Source organism: Pogona vitticeps, chromosome 2 (genome assembly GCF_051106095.1).
Source record: "Pogona vitticeps strain Pit_001003342236 chromosome 2, PviZW2.1, whole genome shotgun sequence".
Taxonomy (NCBI): Eukaryota; Metazoa; Chordata; class Lepidosauria; order Squamata; family Agamidae; genus Pogona; species Pogona vitticeps.
The window spans coordinates 122,828,688-122,850,319 of record NC_135784.1 but is presented as its reverse complement, the minus strand read 5'-3'; the positions used below and the strand labels follow the sequence as shown (position 1 = coordinate 122,850,319).

General features: G+C 44.9%; 1 protein-coding gene across 8 annotated transcripts in view; it reads left to right on the top strand.

Moving 5' to 3' along the window:
* The window catches only part of CACNA1A (calcium voltage-gated channel subunit alpha1 A), a 355,947-nt gene that overhangs the window by 81,580 nt on the left and 252,735 nt on the right, over positions 1-21,632 (top strand). For 7 of the 8 annotated variants that reach the window (XM_078385849.1, XM_078385848.1, XM_072990312.2 and 4 more), the window contains exon 3: positions 14,173-14,466. In XM_078385849.1, coding sequence (XP_078241975.1) covers positions 14,173-14,466 — 294 coding nt within the window. Of the gene's footprint in view, positions 1-14,081; positions 14,467-21,632 lie in introns of those variants that run through there. The other variant, XM_078385853.1, reaches the window with a different exon arrangement.

Here is a 21,632-nt window from a genome sequence, read left to right as displayed (position 1 = left end):
GTGGCCACATGGCCAGTAATAAGAACAGCCACAAGAGTGCTGACTTCCCTTTTGATGTAAGCTTACTGTGACAGTAGAGCAGATATGTTCATGGTATGAAGGAAGAAAGCGTAGCAGGGAAAGTGAATTACTTTCATGGCTGTGATCCCAAACACCACCACCCAGCATGGGCTTGGTGGGCAAACCCTCCTCTATCTCTGTATCCATTGACTCCACACAGTCTGGCTTACTCAGCAAGGACAGGGTTTATTGGTACAGGGAAGTGAGAAGTAACCGACACAGGAGTTTGCCCCACTTCTTCTGATACTCCTGGGGGCAAAGTTATCTGCACTGGTCCTGAAAATACTGCAGTCTGGTCTGGGTTCCAAGTTAACTCCACGGGGGCCTGTGAGATCTTGGGCTCCTTCATAGAGAGTCTCCATGGGGGAACCAAAGATCAAAGCTCTGCAGAGGGATGGCTTATAATGCCTGCAGCCTGGGCAGGGCTTGAGTCTCACTGGAGCTGGCTGCTATGCCGGCTTTCGAACCGTCGCCTTTGGAGGGAAGGTGTGGGGCCCACTTAGCCTGGCTTGGTCTGTCAGTGTTGTGGCAAGAAGCCAATGGCTGAGCTGACGTGAAGCTGGACGAGGGCTCCCTTCCAGGGTTCTCTTCATAAATGCAGTCCTAATCTTCTTCAGCTCCCCAAACCATCTCAGTGCTCAGCGTCTCTTTTTTAGCTCCTCCTGCGTGTCTCTTCAAGCCCCTTCCTCCTCCAGATCAAAGACCTCCCCCACCAAGCACAGGCAGTCCCTTGTCTTCCTCAGAACCTCCTCCAGTCTCCCCAGAAGCCTCTTTTATGGCTCCTTCATCCTTCCCCAGGTGGCCTCCTCCTCCCAAACTGGTTAGTCCTGACTTGCATATGCCTCAGACCCAGCACTAACTAGGTCTGAGAACCCTTCTCGGGGGGCCTGGAGTGGGGGCTGACAGTCTGCCCAGGGGCACCAATGGCGACTTCCTCACAGTTCCTCCCTACTTGTTTCTGTTATATTGTAAAATGTAATAAACTCTGAATTGAAAAGCTAGAGCAATTAAATTTCCTAAGTCTAATGCAGCAGTTGCTATCTCCCCTATGGGGAAAGAAGACTCTGCCAAATGCTTATATAAATTGATGTGATGAGATTCCTGAATTGCCCATAACCTAGAACGTTTTTTTAAACTGCCAAGAGTGAAGAGTAAAAAAATCCTCAAGTGGTCAAGTTCTCCAATGGGAATCCTCCCAGGGGGTGATGGCAGACCGGTCCATGGGCTGATGGACCATTAGTCCAACACATCTAGAGGACAACAGGTCAGGAAATCCTATTGGATGTATAACACCTGTTTGGTCCTTAGTTGGGGCCCTGCATCTTGGGAGATAGTACTAATCAGGCCCAAGCCTCAGCCTCTGAAATCAGACAAGATTAGGTACACTTTGAGTGGTATGATGGAGGGAATGTGCTTGTTCTTAGACGTTCTCTGTGGCATATCTGCAGAGTGTTTTTACCATGCAGAAGTTTTGCCTGACCTGCACCCTACACAACCTAGGTGCATAACATCTGCTGATTTACAATCAAGAGCACTGGGGGAGGGAGGCTATAAGAGCTAATAATGTTGGCTTTCACTGCCAGGCTAGATGGAAGCACAACTCTGCTCCAGCACAGAGTACGTGGGAATCTACTTATTCTGCATGTTTGCAGTCTGACTGTATTTCTCTGATGGGGCAGAGTAATCTGTTCCATTATGACCCCTGCCCCCACCCACCCGCCCCGCATTGGGTGCTGTGACAGACATAAAACAGATTTTCCAATAAATAAATAATTCACTATGCAGAGGGTTTATATTTTGCTTCCTCTGATGTTCACCCAGAGGAACCCCTTTGTCGCCTTCTTATCTCCCCTGGCCCGCTGCAAGAGAAGGGCCACAGGCAACAATCTCAGACGTGGCTGATTGTGCTGCTTATTTCCTCATTTCTCAAGCCTTTTAGCTAGGTACTTTAGACCATTTCTTAAGATATTGGTGACTTAAGGACTATATTTAGACAGCCTCAGATCTGCTGGCATGGGACAAAAGCATTACCCTCAAACAAAGGAACCTGGTGACGTCAAGGCTGGTGGGAATGAAAAGGGAGAATAGAAAATAGGTTAGGGACTCAAGCAAGCTAGGCTCTTACGCATTCTCTCTCTCTCTCTCTCTCTCTCTCTCTCTCTCTCTCTCTCTCTCTGTGTGTGTGTGTGTGTGTGTGTGCGTGCGTGCGTGCGTGCGTGCGTGCGTGTGTGTACAGAGCCTTGGCTCAATGAGCTGCAGCAGGCCTGGATATTTAGGATGATATAGGGTATTTAAATGATTACACAGGAGGACTTTTGTATGCTTGCCATAAAAGTCTGGGCTTCGTTTTTTTCCCTTCTGACAGTCATATGTGGGGACTGCCAGATGAGGCAGAAGAGATGTCTGAGAAAGTGGACTTGTCCATGAAAGCTCACATTAAAATATAGCATTTATTCTTTAAGGTGCCACAACATTTTTGTCTTAATTTTTAATTTTTCCTTTGTTAGCATGGACTAAAATGGTTACCGCTTCTAAAACTGGCAAAAGAGGGAATACTAAATGGCCCTTCCAGTTCTATGCCCTGTTTCTGAAAGGGGACAGTATTAAATGCTTCAAAGCCATAGATAGTGACTAGAGATTGGGACGAAACTCGAAAATGGGCTTCGTCTTGGCAACCCATGAATTGCCCCCCCCCGTGGCCCGACAGACTATGAATCAATTTGTCAGTTCATGGAGTTAATTTTTTTTGTTTTTTTAGCCAGCCCATGGCTAAATATATTAAAAAACCCCGGCCCCTGCAGCCTTCGTATGGCGCGGGGTCATAGGCAGCATAGGTCCCCAGCCCTGCTGCCTTTGCAAAAACTGTGGCTGGTAGTTAGCTTTGATCCCTTCCCTCCTCTTCCTATAGCCACTTGGGCATAGAAAGAGGCGGGAAGCCTGATAGACGAAGCGATGAATATAAAAGGGTTATATTCATGGCTTCATATTTGTTGGGGTCTTTGGACCTCAAGAATATGAGGCAACGAATATTTGACAAATCAGCGATATTCGTTGAATATTGCAATTCATTTTTATATTCGTCTCCATGTCTAATAGTGACCATGGAGGGGGTCCACCTGACCAGTCATATCCTTCAGGCCTAATCCTCAGTACATTGTTAGATCTTGCTGAGGCTTTGGTTTCATTAACTTAGACATTTCCCTATTGACTAAATCACTTTCATTTTTTCCAATTGTATGCATTTTAGCTCTTTGCATTTTAAAGTGTGCACAGTTCTGTGCATACACACTTTATTTCTCCAAACTGTTCTATAAGCCTTGCAAATGTGCGAAGTCTAGAGGTGAGGTGTTTCTTCACACAAATGAGTCTTGGGAGATGCAAAAGTGCAGCTTTCTTTAAGTAAAATACAGTGATTTTTTTTTACTTCCCAGCCTGAACCTACTGCCATTCATGTTTCACTCAGTAACTCTGAGTGGTAATAGCGGGTTGGTGGGTAGGTGTCAGAGTTGCATTATTGGGCTATGTGCTCGATCACTTCCAAACTGTTATAATGCTTACATGATCCTACCCTCTTCCATAACAAAGATTTTCTTTGTTTTGGTGCTCATGTTATGGAAAACTCTCCCCAGAGAGCCTGTCAGAGCCACAACTTTGTTATTTGTTTTTGTTAAAGATGAGTTAGATTTTTTCTGTTCAAACAGGTAATTTGATGTGTCTGTGGGTGGGTGGATGCATTTACGTATCTGCTGCATTATATTGTTTGTACTTTATGTATGCTAATGCTCTTATTATTCTGTTAGCTGCTACGAGATTCCTTTTAGAGTCAGAAAAGCAAAACATACATTATCATGTAAATGAATGAATTAGTTAACCAGTGGAAGTGCCTACAGACAGGTAACAAAGACAGAGCAGTTCCATTGGTGAGCCTTCATTACTTGACATTCATTTAGACAAATGTGTTGAAGAACATCACCATTCTATCACCCACATGGTTAGTTGTAGAAGGACATTTTAGAGCCATGTTTATATGCATGCTATGTGTGTTTAATAGACTAATAAGGAGCAGGTCTGAATTTATGCTTCTGAATTAAGACCTTCAAGATTCTAGCCCCAAAATAATAATAATCCCAAACTGTACTGAAAGGTGGGGTGAGAATAAGACAAGCAGTGACTAGTCGTACACGTGCTTGCTTGATTAATTATTTAGTTACCATATTTTTTCGTGTATAAGACGCCCCCATGCATAAGACACCCACCCACTTTTCTAACCCAAAATTAAGAAATATAAGTGGGGCTTAGCAAGTGTAGGGGGAAAGGGATCAAAGCACTGCAGGATCACTTTGATGCCTGCTTTCTCCCTTCGTGCTAAGGCCCGCTTAGCAAAAGGAGGGGGGGAAGGGATCAAAGCAATCCCGTGACTGCATGATTGTTTTGATCCCTTTCCCCTTATACAGCCATGGGATTGCTTTGATCCTTTCCCCCTACACTTGCTAAGCTCCATGGGATTTAGTAAGCAGAGGGGAAAGCAAGGATCAAAGCTATCCTGCAGCGCTTTAATCTCTGCTTTCCTTTTGCTAAGGCTTAGCAAGTGGAGGGGAAAGCAGGGATCAAAACCCTGCAGGATCACTTTGATCCTTGCTTTCCTCTCCACTTGTTTTTTTTCTTTACTCAGTTTACTTCTGTGTATAAGACAACCCTCAATTTTTAGTCTGGAGATTTTAGACAAAAGTATAGTCTTATAGATGGAAAAATACAGTATTTGATTTGTATGCTGCTTTTCTCCAGCCAAAATGGCAAGAAACAGACAGTTAACAATGACTTGGAGAAACCAACACAGTTAAAAATAAAAGGCAAATTAGTAAAGAATATGAGACAAATTTTAAAAAGATTCAAACTCAATCAGTAAGGAAACACACAAACTGGGAGCAAGTTCTGCTGCAGTGTCAAAACTCTTACCCTTATGGGCATGAAGCCAGCTTTAATCTCAGGGACACTCTGGATCCATTTCAGTCGGGTTTCAGGCCGGGTTTTGGTATGGAGACTGCCCTGGTCACCCTGTACAATGACCTTTGCTAGGAGAGAGACAGGCGGAGTGTGACCCTGTTGATATTCCTGCACCTCTCAGCAGCTTTCGACACCATCGACTATGGTGTTCTTCTAGATAGGCTGGCTGGGTTGGGAGTTGGGGGCACCACTTTATGGTGGTTCTGCTCCTTCCTGGCTGACTGTGTCCAGAGGGTGGTGCTGGGGGACAGTAGCTCTGTCCCATGGCGTTTATGTCATGGGGTTCTTCAGGGCTCAATACTGTCCCCCATGCTGTTTAACATCTACATGAAACTGCTGAGAGAGGTCATCAGGAGGTTTGGGCTGAGGAGTCAGCAATATGCTGACGATACTCAGCTCTACCTCTCGTTTTCCACCAATGCAGGTGAGGTGGTTTCTGTGCTGAACTCGTGTCTGGACCTGACAATGGACTGGATGAGGGTTAATAAATTGAAACTCAATCCAGACAAGACGGAAGTGCTGTTAGTGGGTGCTTCACCGTACAGGTTGGAGGGCCTTTTCCCTGCCCTGAATGGGGTTACACTCCCCCTAAGGGACAGGGTCCGCAGCCTGGAGGTGCTCCTGGACCCCGGTCTGGCCCTGGAGGCCCAGGTGTACTCAGTGGCCAGGGGCGTCTTCCTTCAGCTGCGTAAATTGTACCATCTACGGCCCTACCTGGACGAGCGGAGTCTCATGACAGTTACACATGCACTGGTAACATTTCATATAGATTACTGCAATGCACTCTACGTGGGGCTGCCTTTGAAGATGGTCCGGCTACTGCAACTGGTCCAGAATTGAGCTGCGCAGCTGGTGAGTGGTGGGGCCGCTAGGGAACATATGAAGCCGATTCTGTTTAAGTTACATTGGCTACCAGTTGCTGCCCGGGCCCAATTCTAAGTGCTTGTTTTGACATATAAAGCCCTAAACGGCTTGGGCCCTGGATACCTGAAGGACCACCTCTTTCCATATGAACCTACCTGGCAGTTAAGATCTAGCCAAGGGGCCCTTTTGAAAGAGCCGTCCCTCAAGGAGGTAAGAGGGATGGCTTGTAGACAAAGGGCCTTTTCGGCAGCCGCCCCCAGACTATGGAACGCCATCCCAATTGAGATTCATCTGGCGCTGACACTGATGACATTTCGGCGCCAGCTCAAAACTTCCCTGTTCCAGAAGGCTTTTAATTGAAATAATATCAACTGTGGGTCCTGATGGCAAATTTTAAAGTATATATTTTAATTGTATTTTAATTGTTGTATCTTTTTATTGTATTTTAATTGTTGTAAGCTGCCCAGAGACTTTTTGATAGAGTGGGCAGCATATACGATAAGTTAAACAAACAAACAAACAAACAATTCCCAGAAAGACTAAAGACCACAAACATCTCTTACTCTATGGCATGGGTTCCCAATAGAAACGGGCATGAACCACAGTTCGGTGGTTCAGCCCAGTTCAGTGCCATGCTGAAACAGGTGTTGTGTGGGCACTGTGCACTCCCCTCTCCCACCTCTTCTGTGCAGTTGCCCATTCCCCAGACATTGCATGCTTCCTTCCCTGCCTCCCAAGCATCTGCCCACTCATGGATCCCAGCACATGCTTCCCTCCTCTGCCTCCTCAGGTGGCTGCCCATTTGAAGGCAATGCTGCAGGCTTCCCTGCCCCGCCCTGCTGCCTTGTCTGAGTGAGCAGTAATCACTCAGGTTAGACTGTGAGTGGGCAGTCTAACCTGTATGTTGTGACCTCTGGGGGGGGGGTGTCACAAAGTGTTTTCTGGTAGGTCACCACAATTTTTGGAGGAAAACTCGCACTCCGCTTCCCAGTCCTCTCCTGCACCCCTACCTCTGCTCTCACTTGTATCTGCCCTTAGTCACGTTCTCTTCATTCCCCACTGTGGGGCTCTTGGGCCTGCTGGCTGCGTAGGGTTTTTTTTAAAAAAAATGCATCAAACATGGCTCCCCAGCTCTGGTGGCTGGCTGGCTTGGGTGGGGAACTGGGACAGGGAGGAGCAGGAGGCGGGACCCTGCCACAGCCCCTGCCGGCCAGACTAGCTGCAATGGGACTTGAGAGGCAAGGAGGCAGCACCAGGCTCGAGTGGGAGTGGGAGAAATGGTGGTGGTGGTGATGGTGGTGGTGGTGAATGAGAAGGCCACCAACACCACTAAAGAAATTTCTCCCCCTTCTTGTCTCAGCTGTGCATCGCCACACTCAAGGGAGAACATCTGAAAAGGAGGAGGTGGCAGAACCAGTGACTGAATGGTGATGGCTCCCTTTCTGAGGGAAAACCCACCCTCCCCCAGTGAAACTTAATTTTAACACATTATTGTTACCACCACCTCCCAGAGCCCGTTATGGGACTGTCAAAAGGTGTGTGTATGAGTGGCTTTAATGAACACTCAGGCACGAATTGTGAAGCTGGTTGTCCAGATGCAAGTATAAACCATTGCATTAAATATTGGTATAGAATTATTTCTTTAAAAATGTATTTTAACATGCCTTCCTTACCCCATTGAAAATGCCTTTCCTCCACTGCCGCCGCCATCTTGAAAGGCCCAGCTCAGCCCAGCAGTCTTTGCAAGTGACCTCACCTCTCAGCTGAGAGGCAGGTACATGTGTAAAGGCCACTGGGCTGGCTGATAGGCCAGCTAACAATTTTTTTTTTAAAAAAATATTATTCTTATTATTATTAGTTTGCTGTGCTATCAGCAGGCAGAGGGCTTTTGTGCCTGTCCCCACCTCTCAGCTAAGAGGCAGGGGCATGCACAGAGGTTCCCTAGCCAGCTGACAGGCCAGCTAACTAAACAATAAAAAATAATAATTGCAGAGACGAGCTGGCCTGTGGGAGCTGGCGTCCTCTCAGATAACAGTGACTGTGGAGGAAGATGCAACAAGAGGAAAAGGTAGGGAGGCAACATGGGCAGCGGGAAGGTGGTGGGGAGCAGGCTGTGTGGGTGGGGAGGGAGCTGGGTTTTTTTGGTTTGGTTTTGTTTTTTAGACAGCCACTGGGCTGTCTTTAAAAAAAATCCCTGAGCAAATCAGCGGCGCGATTTGAGAAAAATTCATAAATTTGTGGTTTATGGCTCATGGACTTCCATGAACCACCAACCACCATTTTGGTAGGATCACTAGGAGCCATCTCCTCAAGTACAAACTCCTTCACAAGGCCTATTTGGTCTGTGAGCCACAAATTGTCTACCCTTTTCTGAGAGAGAGTTCATCTATATGCTGGGTGTTTCATGTTACTCAAGAAATCCTTAGTGGATTCTACCTTCAACACTTCATTTTTTGCTAGCCCTTATGCAGTACCAGTACTTCAATACCCTATCTCCATATAATGCCACTATTATCCACATCATAGTAACTTCTCATATAGATGACTGTGAAGGACAAACAGAATATTATACATGCAAATTCACTGAAAGTGTTAGATGGTGTGGAAACTAGCTTTTGGACATGTTAGACCTGTTAGGGGTAGCTCATGGTCCAAGCAGGGCTTCTCACCCTGAACTGGTGAGGTGAGGCCAGATCCTCTCCTTGGCCCATGAGGCTGCTGGTATCTGTGTGGAACCTGGCATTCGAAATAGTGAACAAGAAAGTATCATTAATAAAAAGAACGTTTCATTAGAGAGAACTGCATTGCAGGGGAGATGGGATGTTCTGCCGCTGGCTGCATGACTTGAGAGAGGAAGAGATACCGGGGAGGAAGTGAAGTCAAGCCAAAGAGGTAGCAACCCCCTATCTCTCTGTGGCCTTCTTTAGGCACATAGTGACTTGAGCAAGAATGGCTGTGCATTTCTCCACTTCCAACAAAATAAAGCCTCAACAGTATTTTTAATACATCAAGAACCCAAGAGTGAAAAACAGCAGGAGCAGCAGGGTGGGTTGCTGAACACACAAACGGCTGATAGTAAAGTGGTTGAGCCCATGCACACAGCATTGACTTCTTTGCTCTACCCATACACATAATTCAACCAAATCTATGTTTCATTAATGCACAGTAGTGTGGGCAAGTGCAATCCACTTTCAGCAGTTTTCAAAGAGATCAGTCTACTAATTTGTTTCCATATAGGAAAAGAAGAGTCTTGTGATACCTTTAAGACTAACAGCTTTAGTTTTTCACGAGTCTTTGTGAATTATAATCAAATTTGACAGATCTGTGAGGCAAAATATTCAAGCCACAGGTTTATATGCACACAAATTATCCTTTGAAGACACTGATGATGCTGAAAATCCATACGAGCTCCCTTTTCATCTTTGGAAGGTTTGTCACCGGTGCTGAGTTGCAACTAGCACTGTTCAGTAAAACAGTATTATTAAGATATCCTGAAATATTCCTTTGCATTCCAAATACCCGCCTTGGCAGATGAGGCTGCTGGGACCTGTGTGGAACCTGGCATTGGAAAGAGTGAACAAAAGACTATATGAGTTCAGTCCCACTTTCAACTTCCCCCTCCCGCTTCCCTTCCCCACCTGCCAAGCAAACTAGGGTGGATGTGTCTATGGGTGAGTGGGTGCTGGGGAGGGGATTGCTTCCCCACCACCACACAAAAAAACAAACTCCTGAATTTATTTATTGTTCAATGTACACAAACTGATGCACTGTGTTGTAATTGCATGTGCTTATCAAAATGGAGCTTTACCCTTCTCTGGAAAATGTGCAGTGGATGCTTAGAATTCAGCCCCCTGAAATCACCAAAATCCAATTTGGCTAACCACTATAACAAAAGAGACTCTTTTTTCAGACGTAAAGGTTTCCCTTGACTTTTAGTCCAGTCGGGTCTGACTCTAGGGTGCGGTGCTAATCCCTGTTTCCAAGCCATAGAGCCAGCGTTTGTCCTTAGACAGTTTCCGTGGTCACGTGGCCAGCGTGACTAGACACGGAATGCCATTACCTTCCCACCGAGGTGGTACCTATTTATCTACTCACATTTTTACATGCTTTTGAACTGCTAGGTTGGCAAGAGGTGGGACAAGCAACAGGAGCTCACTCCGTCATATGGATGCGATCTTATGACTGCTGGTCTTCTGGACTTGCAGCACAGAGGCTTCTGCGGTTTAACCCCGCAGTGCCACCGCATCCCTTTTTCAGAGACCTCCCCCCTTTAAGTCTAGAAATGCCACTACTGGCCATTTTATAATTGCCTCTTTCTAAACAAAGGCTGGAGTACATATTGCATTTGTTATGTGGCCACCCCTGAAAACAGCCCATGCATGAAGTCCTCTGCACAGTGTTGCCAACTGTGTGTGGCAGGGATTGGGAATATGTATCCCTTCATATGTTCTTAGCCTGCAGTCCACATAATCTCTCACCATTGGCTGCACTGACCGAGACTGATGGGAGCTGAAGACTAACAACAATATTGTAATAAATATGTCCCATATAATAGAGGGAAACCACAGGATGAATGTTGTTGACGATATTTTTCCAGAGAAGTCCAATTCCAAACAGATACTGTTTAAGAAAATAGCCAGAGGAGAAAGGTGATGTAATAGAAATGGTCACCACACACAAAAAGCCACTAAAAGTGCAATTCTGTATGTGTCTACGCAGGAATAAGTCAGACTGGTTACACTATGGAAATAAATCAGGAGCTGGTTTGGAAGTCAATTTAAAGTAGAGAGTAATTATATGGTTTTTTGGCCTGTTTGTGCATCCTCTTCTGACAACTTTTAATCCGTTTGTAAGCAATGTAGTACACTGTGTGATGGGGCTACACAAGTTTTTAAAACTGTTACATTTCTAAGCAAATTGGCACTGCAGGCCCCAGCTTCCCATGTTTTGCCTTCCTGAGGCTTTGTATTCCTAGATTGAAATGCCTGCATCAAAAAACTAAACTGTAACCCCATGCTGCCCTGGCGACAAGGAGATGCACTAGTTGCTAGTGTGCTATCCTAGAGCAACTTCTGAGGATTTTTCCTGTATTCGCGAAGGCTTTCACAGCCGGGATATAATGGTTGTTGTGGGTTTTTCGGGCTCTTTGGCCGTGTTCTGAAGGTTGTTCTTCCTAACCTTTCACCAGTCTCTGTGGCCGGCATCTTCAGAGGACAGCACTCTCTGAGCAGAGCACAGGTTGCTGTCCTCTGAAGATGCCGGCCACAGAGACTGGTGAAAGGTTAGGAAGAACAACCTTCAGAACACGGCCAAAGAGCCCAAAAAACCCACAACAATGATTTTTCCTGTGCCCACCAGTCTCTGTCTCTCATGACCACTCACACCACTACAACCAGAAACTCACTTCCTGAATTGAGGTCACATGAGCAGCAAGGTTAAAAGTTGTATTCTTCTGCTGTAGTGTTACTTTTAATATTTTTTTTTTGTTTTATTTTAATTTTGAAACTGGAATAGCACTAGGTCAGTCTCTGTTACACATACAACAACATTATAACAGATCAGACTGAAAGGTTTCCTTGCAGTGGAGAACCCATGATCCTGGCATCCAAGTATTGACAAACCCTGCAGACACAATTTATTCCAACAAAGGCAAGCAGAAATGCCAAAATGAGTTAAAATAAATTGTATCCACAATTGAGTTAAAATAAATAACCCCCTCACGGCTGTTTAAAATGCCTCACTTTCTAACCAAAAAATGCATTTTTAGCTGTACATCCTGTAGGCAGAGATTTTTAAATAGATTTCAAGTGTGCTAAACCCAATGCAAAACCTGGAGTACTGTGACATGTAAACGTGCCCTGGGTTCAATAAGGCTTACTCCCAAGCCAGTGGGTATGTGATTGCAGTCTAAATCACGCTCCATTACAGCCATGTCTGAGTGTCAATCTATTTAAATGCAGTGGCTCATCACCAGCAGACCTTTCACTGCAAAACAAATAGTTTGTGGTGGCATGGGGAAGATTCCTGTAATATTCAGAGGAATTTGCTACTCCTGAATGTTAATACATTAACTTTGTAGCCTGGGGGCTATACGCTTATTTTCACTCTGTGTTTCCACTCTTGCACGTTTTCATACTTTAATGAGTACACTGACTTTTTCATGCATACCTAACACTTGTATGCACTACACTTTGCATCCACTTATTCTACGACATAACATCTGCCCTTTACTAGAAGCTCTTCCTCTCTGTCCTTCCCAGTCTTCCTGGTTGCCAGTTGCTACTCACACAGACAGACACACACATGTGTGTATGTGTGTGCATGCGCGCACGTGCGTGCATGTGTAAAGCCCATCTCAACCTGGTCTTTATACTAGATGAGGGCATCTATGTGTAGAGGGGGTGTAATTTTCAGGTTACTGCTTTTCAGTAGACAGGTCTGAGCTTACACCAGAGAATCGACATCAGTTTAATCTGCCAAGGTGTGGGCTACTGAGCGATGTCATTTGTATGCAGGTTTTCCATACCCCATCAAGCTCTCTCTCTCTCTCTCTCTCTCTCTCTCCCTGTGTCTCCATCCTTCTTTCCCAGTAGAAAAAAAACCAACTGGGTTTGGTTGGGCTGTAGCCCTTGCTATTGGTTCTAGGCCATCATGTGTCGAGCCTGGCTGAGGTTTTGGGATGCTCTGTGCTTGCATTAAATCGATCCACTGCTGCACATTAGAGCTCAACCTGCCAGTGAATCAGACCTTTTCTTTCTTTTCTTTTTTTCCCCATTTCTCTCCCTGCCTCCCTCCCTCCCTGCCTCCCTCCCTGCTTTCCCCCTCCCTTCCTAACACCAGTCTTATTTTAGCTTACCCAGGAGGAGGAGGAGGAGGAGGAGAAGGAGGAATACAGGGCAGGAAAAAATACTAGACATTGCAGCAACCAGGGAACCCTTATGAGTAGATGGTGGATGGCAACTACTTCTCTTGTCTCTTTCATTTTTGGATTTTACAGGATTTCTTTGCTGCATTCAACCCCAAGATGAGGCAAACCTGACATACATGCTGTCTTTTTGTGTGTGTGTGTGTGTCTGCCTCTCTCTCTCTCTCTCTCTTACACACACACACATTCATACACGCAATCACACCCGGGGAAAAAAGGCAGAAAGAGAGACCGCTGGATAGCAAGAAGGGGGCACAGCCTACATCTTCAGCAGCTCAGCAAGAGCCAAAGCCTTTTTCCTTTTCAGATCTTGGACAGTATTGAAGACAACAAGATGAAGCTCCAGTGAAAGCAAACCTTGGGAGGGGGGGATTTTGTTTTGATTTTCAGGCTGGTTTGTTTGTTTGTTTTTTGGTGTGTGTTTGGGGAGGGGTATTTTTCTGCCTTTTTGTTTGTGTGTAAAATTCTCATTTTTCTCCTCACCGATGCATTATTTTTATTTCTTTATTTGTGAAATGGGAGGGCATGTACTGATTTCGTAAATCTTGCAGAAAAAATATATTTTTTGTATATATTTTTTCTTTTGAGTGCAAACAGATGGCAAGCTATCCAGCGCAGAGGAAGCTTGTATTTTCTCCACCAAATTGCACTGCAAATACCTAGACAGGGAAGCTAATTTGGATGGTGTATTTTTTAAAAAATTTCAATTCCCCCCCCCTCCGGCTTTGAAAAGAGTGGCAGGAGCGAGGAATTGGTGCATTCAATTTCTTTAATTGCATTTTTTTTCCTCCCTCGGTGGGGAGGAGGTGCTGCTGTCGCTACATTTAATTGTCATTCCCCCTCCTCTGGGCAGTGGCAACACATTTTTTTTTAATTTTGTAAATGAAATATTTTTAACCAACAGTACATTGAGTCTTTTTCATTGCAATTAATTTTAAGGGGCAGTTTGGTGCATTGTTTTTCACCCCTAACTGCAACCCACAATTTGGGTGGGATCTTTTTTTTTCCCCCTTCTTTCTTTCTTTCTTTCCCCTTGTGGGGTGTGTCTCCCCTCTCTCCACGTTTGCAACCTTTTTGGGGTAGAGGGTGGGGAAGGGATTTTGTTCATCGCTTCCATCCTCTGCAAAGGGAGGCAAGAGTGACCATGTCCAGGATCTCTGCTGCTTTTCCCGGCCGTGCTCCAGCCTGAGGGCCCCCTCCCTCTGCTGCAAGCTCCCCTAGCAGCATCCGACAGCAGCAGCCGATGGGATGTGATGAGTTTCTTCTTCTCTCCGGCAGCGTCCTCAGCGGCATAACCCCCAGCCCTTTGCTCTTTGCAGGATGGCTCGGTTTGGAGATGAGGTGCCAGCCCGCTATGGGGCAGGAGGTGCAGGGGGAACTGGTTCTGGAGCGGCAGGCAGTGGAGGTGGCCGGGGTGCTGGGGGTGTCCGGCAGGGGGGCCCCCCAGGGGCCCAGAGGATATACAAACAGTCGATGGCCCAGCGAGCCCGCACCATGGCACTCTACAACCCCATTCCTGTCCGGCAGAACTGTCTGACTCTCAACCGCTCCCTCTTCCTCTTCAGTGAGGACAACGTGGTGAGGAAATACGCCAAAAAGATCACCGAATGGCCATATCCTTTCTGCAGGGGCTGCGAGGACCGATGCCTAGGCCGCAGGAACCAGTGAAACTTGGGAAAGGGGGCTGCCAGAAAACCTGTTCCCACTTTTGGCTCCTGCATGTCTGTTCCCCCCTATATGCATGAAACCCCCACCTGCAAATGCCCCCCCACCCCACCCCAGGCATCCTTCCTGCTCAACAACTGCATCTCCATGCTGTCCATTTGCCACATCTTTATCATTCCTGCATGTCTTCCCCACCTAGCCATCTTGTCTCTGCAAAGACACTCTTCCCCACCCCCATCTCGTTCCATCAAGCTGTCACTCAGACACATGGATGCAGCAACCCCTGGCACTACCAGCTCTTCCGTTGCTCTGAGCCCCGGGGCTATGAGGCTTAGTACCCCCTTCCTCCCCTTTGGCCACATGGCTTTCTGCTCATCTTACTACACATGAGTTTGTCAGTTGTCTCATGGATCTGTCATTTTCTTGATGCATGCTCCTACTGTGCAGGGGCCAGCCAGTTTCCACTAAACCAAGCATTTGCTGTTTTCTCCCCACCCTACCTCAACCCCCCCACCCCACCCCTTTACCTCTGATACCTGTTGACGAGCTGCTCTCACAAACCAATTTTCTTTACCCATAAAAAGAGTGGAAAGGAAGGATGGCAGGACAGATCACACCAAGTTTCATTTGCTGTTGCTCGGTGTTTTGGAGATTGCAGTTGTTAGCCATGCTGTCATTTCCCCTTCGCCACACAGGGGGGTGCCTGTAGGCCCAAATTGTCATGTAAGTTTTGGACAGTTAGCAGTCAGCCTCATTACCAGAGGTGTAGTGTTGAAAATCCTTCTCCACCCTACCCCACCCCACCGCACCCAACACTGTATCTATCTAGCTAGGGGCATAGAAAAGGAGGGGCTTTATTACCCATTATCAAGCAATATGGGATCTGGAACCAATTTATCCTGGTCTTTAGAGGAGCACATGGTGAGGAAAGAGCAGCCTAATGGCCACCCCGTAAGCTGATTGCAGCCTAAAGGGCGGCAGGAGTAAAAATCAAGATGAGGGATAGAGAGAACCAGAAATGCATATCATACAGTTAGGTTACCTGTTGTCCCCACCAGGAGACAATGTCCCTCTTCATTCACAAGCCTGTTGTTAAGGATCGAATGAGTCTGAATACTTGAGATCCCAGATATGTCCAGAGAGCATATAAAGTATTTTGATAACAGCATAAGGTGTGAAGAGATGTAAGACTTCAGGCTGTCACTGCTTGGCTTTGCCTGTTGGAAGGGGGGACTTTTCTCCCAGAGCTGATTTCCTCTGGTGATGGGGGCAAAATGCAAGATTTCCAGCCTCTGCATCCAACACTCCAACTTGGTATGTAAACATATATATTGCTTTCTACTATAATTATTTGATAGCTCCTGTGCATTTTGAATGAAAACCACCTTGCATATCTGCATTTACAGTGTAATACACCTTTGGGCCTCTGTCTCTGAACAGAAGGTATACTTATTCAACTCTGATGGAGAAAAAAATGTTTTAACTGCTGAGAGTCAGGACTGATGACTGATTGCAATGAAAAATAGTATTCTGGAAGAAAGAGAGACACACACTGTGTGTGTGTGTTTGTTTGTGTGTGTGTGTGTGTTTGTGTGTGTGTGTGTGTGTGTGTAGAAATGTCTTTTTAAAGTGTAGTGTTGTTGTCTTGTATTTTAATGATACAAGTCTGTCGTTTGTGCAATATTGGTGCACAAAATTGAAGAAAGCAATGTACATTTTGTTTATAGGAAAGTGACAATAGACAAAGTCTCCTGAAATCTGTAGGTTGATGCAAGTGTAACAAGTCAGGTTCTATGGCAGATTATTTCCTTATTCTACAAAAGAGGTTTCCAAGTGCTTTTCTTAACATGGTCTAGTAAGCTATTCACTTTAGAAAGGTAGATTACTGAGCATGTGCACTGCAGATCTTTGATGATAATAGAAGTGAGGGAAAAATGGTAGAGTGAATGGGTGGGTACAGATGTGTGACAGGGAGATGGAGACAGAAGCTGTTAAATGTCATTCTACCCACTACATTTTTAGAAATACTGTACTGAGAATCTGTTGGACAATCAATTTATTTGTTGGCATTGTTTCAAATGGTTTTGCGGCATTCTTTTTTGTTTTAGGGGGAATAAAGCAATACGTTTGAGGAGGCTAGTGGTGGTGAGAGGTCTGATCCTGGTGACGGTGTATCAAGTTATCATTCCTCTTGTAATCTTTGCTCAGTCAGTCATACTGTCTTTTCAAACTCTTTTTATGTCTGGAGAATGGGAACAATAATGAGCAACTCCACCAGGTGGGATTGTTGTGAGTGCAATGCCTTTCATAGAATAAAAATGCAGTAAGCAGTGGCTACAACCTGTGAGCCCTTCGAGCACATGAACACCCCCCCCATTGGCACTTACAGTAGATTGAGCTCTATGAGCACACATAGCTTTCCGGTAGCCCTGCCATAGCCTTCAGCATGAGGACTGAGTGCCTTGTCTCATACACAGGACTGTCTCATTGGATCACAGCCATTATTAATGGAAATCCTAGGCACCCTCTACACACAGACAGAACAATCCAATCCTGACTCCATTGTTTGTTGGCCTTTCTTCCAGTATTCTGCCACATCCTTCCAGCACACCATTGAATTCTAGGCTGGGACCAACACGGTGGGACAAATCTGGTCTGCCAGAGGTTCCTGTCTGCCTACCCTTAGGTGCCAGTCAAGGAAGCAAAAAAAAAAAAAGAGAGAGAGAGAGAGAGAGAGAGAGAGAGTTGCATTGGTTTCTGTAGCAGAAATGGCATTTGGAGAAATGCAGTTTTGGAGTCTTAGCTTACCCGCCCACCCCTCCTCAAAGTGACCCTCCAGAAATAATAGTTATTTTGAGGGTTTTACAATGACTACAAAATGCGGTTTGGTTTGAGGCAGAGTTATACAGATGAAGTGGTGGAATTATGGGGACAGGGGCTGTCTCAGTTCCAAGTGTTTTCCAGGGTAAAGTAAACAGGCTGGTCTGGGATATGGATGACAGGAGACAAATCCCACTTGGTCAAGAGGTAGGTTAGTGCCCCATTAGAATGGCCGCAGTTCATTGCCATAAGAAAAAGTAGCATACTTATTTGGGGATTCTGCTATATCAAGGGAAGATGCCCGTCTGGACAGTGTAGAAAGGAAGTTGTTCTGCTGAAAGCAGAACTAGGACTGCAAGGAAGAAGCCTTCACCGTTTGACACTCTGCCCCACCTTACTTTCCATTTCTTCCTGCAAAATCAGCTCTTGTATCCAGTAGCAGGGAGGGAAAAAAAGTGTGGAATTAATATTTGGGAGGTACTGTATGTCTTACATCCTGTTTTTCAAAATAATAATAATTCCCAAACTGGCTTGGAATAGGACAACAAAAACATTGGAAGTACTATTTTCAAACACGAAACAGTGAAACTGCATTAAAACCTGAAGAAATCATTTTAAAACTGCGGACATCAATTATAAGGGGCTCTTCTGGTTAGGTTTTCAAAGATCATCTAAAAATAGGGAGTAGGGTCTTGACATATTTGCTTGGGCTGGTGTCCCAGCTTTCCTGAATATTGTGTCTGGTTTACTGCCTCTATCCCCTACCCCTTTTCTCTCTGTCCATCTGTCCGTCTGCTGGGGCAATGACTGGAATGAGGGAAATTGTACCTTATGGAGGTCCTAGTTCCATCCCAGGTAACAGGATGGAGCCAGGTTCAGAAAAGCCGGCTTGGCTCCAAACTTTGCTTCCGATTGTGACAAAAAACCTGAGCGACAGATAATGGGGGTATAGACTGAGAAATATGGAAGTGGGCATGACCAGAGTGAATGGAAAAAGACTAGAACTTTCCATTCTGTTCCAGTCTTCCATTGATGAATATTTATTTATTTATTTAAACTTATATAACCTTTCGCCCCCACCATTAATGCAAACACTCTCTGACACATTCACAACATGTCAAATCACATTAAAATGAACAATGCAATAGTATATAATAAATACCATAAAATAAATAAAACTCAGCCATTAACTTTTAGAAACCCTGCATTTAAATAGAATTAAATGCATTTAAATCAAATTTGGGTATGTCAGGTCAGTAGTTAAAACACTAATAGAAGGCAGCTTTAAAAAATTATGTTTTTACTCATTGCTTGAAAGCTGGGAGGGATGCCACCTGACAAACCTCTGTTGGAAGCTTGTTCCAAGGGAAGGCGCCACAACAGAGAAAGTATAGTTTTTAGTATGAGCTCCTTTGGTCTCCGTAGGTGTCACCATTTTTAACATCACGGACTGCAGTAGATATTGCTTCTATAAGCACAGGGTGGAGTGGGTGAGATGGGAAATAATAACTTTTGAGTAACTATTAATAAGAGACAGTGGATTCATATATAAGGTTTCAAAATTTTGTTTTGCAACCAGATCCTCAGTGTTGCCACTATATTTCGGTTTTCAGAAAATTTATGTCAGGGTGGGGAATGTTTCATCCTTCCGATGATTTGGACTGCAGTTCTTTACCTCTGGCCATGCTGGATATGGCTGGTGGGAATTATTGCTAAAACAGCTGACGGGCCCAAAGTTCCATGGCTCAATGTGGTTTGGGGTTCTGTCTGAGAATCTTCTCATGTTTTGAAAACATGCCTGAAAATCCAGGTGTAAGTGAGGCTACAGTTGTTGGGCAGAGGAAAAAAACGTACCGTTCTGCAATTTGCCTTGTCTTAAAATGTTCTCATTCCTAGAGCAGATGGAAGGTGGCTGGAATGTTTGCTGATAACATCATTATAGGTAAATTGAAAAGGGGAGGGAAACTGTGGCTTCCAGCTGTTTCCCTTCTACTAGGAAGCCATAACATTGCTTCATTTCCAAAGATATGGTCGCCTGGTTGAATACTGCATCTCTCCACCAACAGTCTGTATCTTTTATGGAAGTACAGATCATATGCACTGTTGGTGATCTAGTTGTTTCTCGAAACAAGGGAGGTGGCTTGTGGAAAAGCTGTAGCACATCACACAAACCCTTGTGGAACTTCTCAAGGCTGACAGTGGTGGGAAAGTTCTGTCCTGTGGAGATCACAGAGAAGGATGGGCTGGATGTATTTGAGAAAGAAGTTGCAAGAAGGTAACCTGACGACTCCTGTGTTTTTTTGCTTCCAATTGAGGTGTTTTCTTTGCGAAGACACATATAATCAGGAAATAATGCCCATCCTTTTGCTGGGGGTGGGGCTGGGGGAATTTTACCTGCCAAGAAAGATGAATCACTCATACTTCATGTAATATGGCATGTGTAAGAGACCAATGTTTAATGTACCCTTCTCATCAGATGCTTCAGACTACAGCTTCCATCAGTCCCAGCCTTGATGGCTGATAGGTCAATGTGATGGAGCTCCTGGTTCAAAACATCTAGAGGATGCTAGACTGGGGGAAGTTGAATGTCCTGGCCTTAGACTGGGAATAGACTTGAAACAAAGTAGGTTTGAGGCCTCGACCATCAAGGATTTCCTCTGCTCTGAACCCACTGAAATGAGCTCTAAGAGCCATTTCCTTTAGAAAGTAACTTTCTGATAGACTGTGCTATGTATTACGTTTGGAAGAACCATACCAGTTCTTTAGGCTGCTATTAGCACTTCATTTTTTCCAAAAAAGCAGCTTATGTAATAGATTTAGAATGAGGTTGTGTGGGGCCGACATTAACTACACCGATACAGTAGATACAATACTGGCAGTATATATGCTCTACAGGCAGATGGGCACAAATTTAAAAAAACAACAACAACAACCCTGAATGCTACCTGTTTAATTGGTGGAATTGGCCCATTATGTGAGTTGTTTGCACACTGTGGTTATAGAAGCAATATCTGTTGCGGCGCAAGATTGCTAGATGGCATTTCAAAGTGTGGGTATGCTTTCTGCACTATGGCTTGCTTACTCAATGCAATGGAATCCTTTCCCAAGCCAAATCCCACAAAACCAATGCAATTTATGGTTTCAAGTCCTCTGATAATAATCTGTGTGAACATAAACGGAGGTTTGGTTGCCTTAAATCTGCAGGTCCAGTTTTCTAGAACCCCTGATGCTAATGATGAGAACACTGTGTAGAAACTGGCCAGAATGCTAACAGTCTCATGGGATTAATGGTAGGTTTGAGGTAGTCATGTTTTTCTCTACGTGTCAGGAAAGGCTGTTTTATTTTTTCGGATCAGTTTAAGGGTAGTTTACATTGTCGGGTAGTAATCATTTTTTTCTCTTTATTTCTTACAGAATATAGAAATGTCTTGCTGCATAATGTTTGGTGTTTATGGTTGCTTGTTTGGTGTAAGGGAAGTACATTGGGTAGCTTGTTCACAAGCAGGTGGAGCCTTTACTTCTGGAGCCCCTTCTTGTGTCTCTGTTGCAATCTAGTTTTGTCACTCAGTTCCTCCTCTGCCTGTTCAGTCAACTTGCATTATATCTAAAGAGGAGAAAGCAAAGCATTTCCTCCCATTAAAGCAACAAGGAGGGGGCTTGAGAGAGCTTTGTCTTGTCCTTGTGTGCTTGGCGGTGGACTCCTTTCAGAAAGTTGTCTTTCTTTCTGCTTCTGTCTACCTCCCACCTTCACGCAGTAAGCAATGACAGCTCTTCATATCTGTCTTGACTCATTTAGGAGTTTCCAGGCATGATCTGTCCCTTTCTGTTGCAGGTCACTCCTGGCTCAGCCTCTTCATAGTGCTGTAGTCTGCATAATTAAAAGTTGGACCAGAGATCAAAATCTGAGAGAGTGCACATTAGGCAGTTTTAGTCTTTCAAGCTGCTGCAGTGGAAATAGAGAACAGAATTGCTGTGGGGTAGCATAGGATGCGATTCGTGAGACAGACCCCTTTAACTCAGCCTGTGGAGTGTTAAGAATCTACAGAACCTGCTTTTCTATCTTCTACTCTAACATCTCTGACGGGCAGTTAGTTGCCAGAAGATGTTGGTATAGCTCAACAGACGTGGTGTGTGTCTCTCTGTGTGTGTTTATAGACAGTGGTGAATGGACTAAGTTTGTTGCACCACATGGTAGCTAGAAGGGAGTTCAATACAATCAGCTACCAGATCATGTAGATTTCATTCTGGAATTAGAGATGTTATTGTTGAGGGTAAGAGTAAATTGAGGATAGGT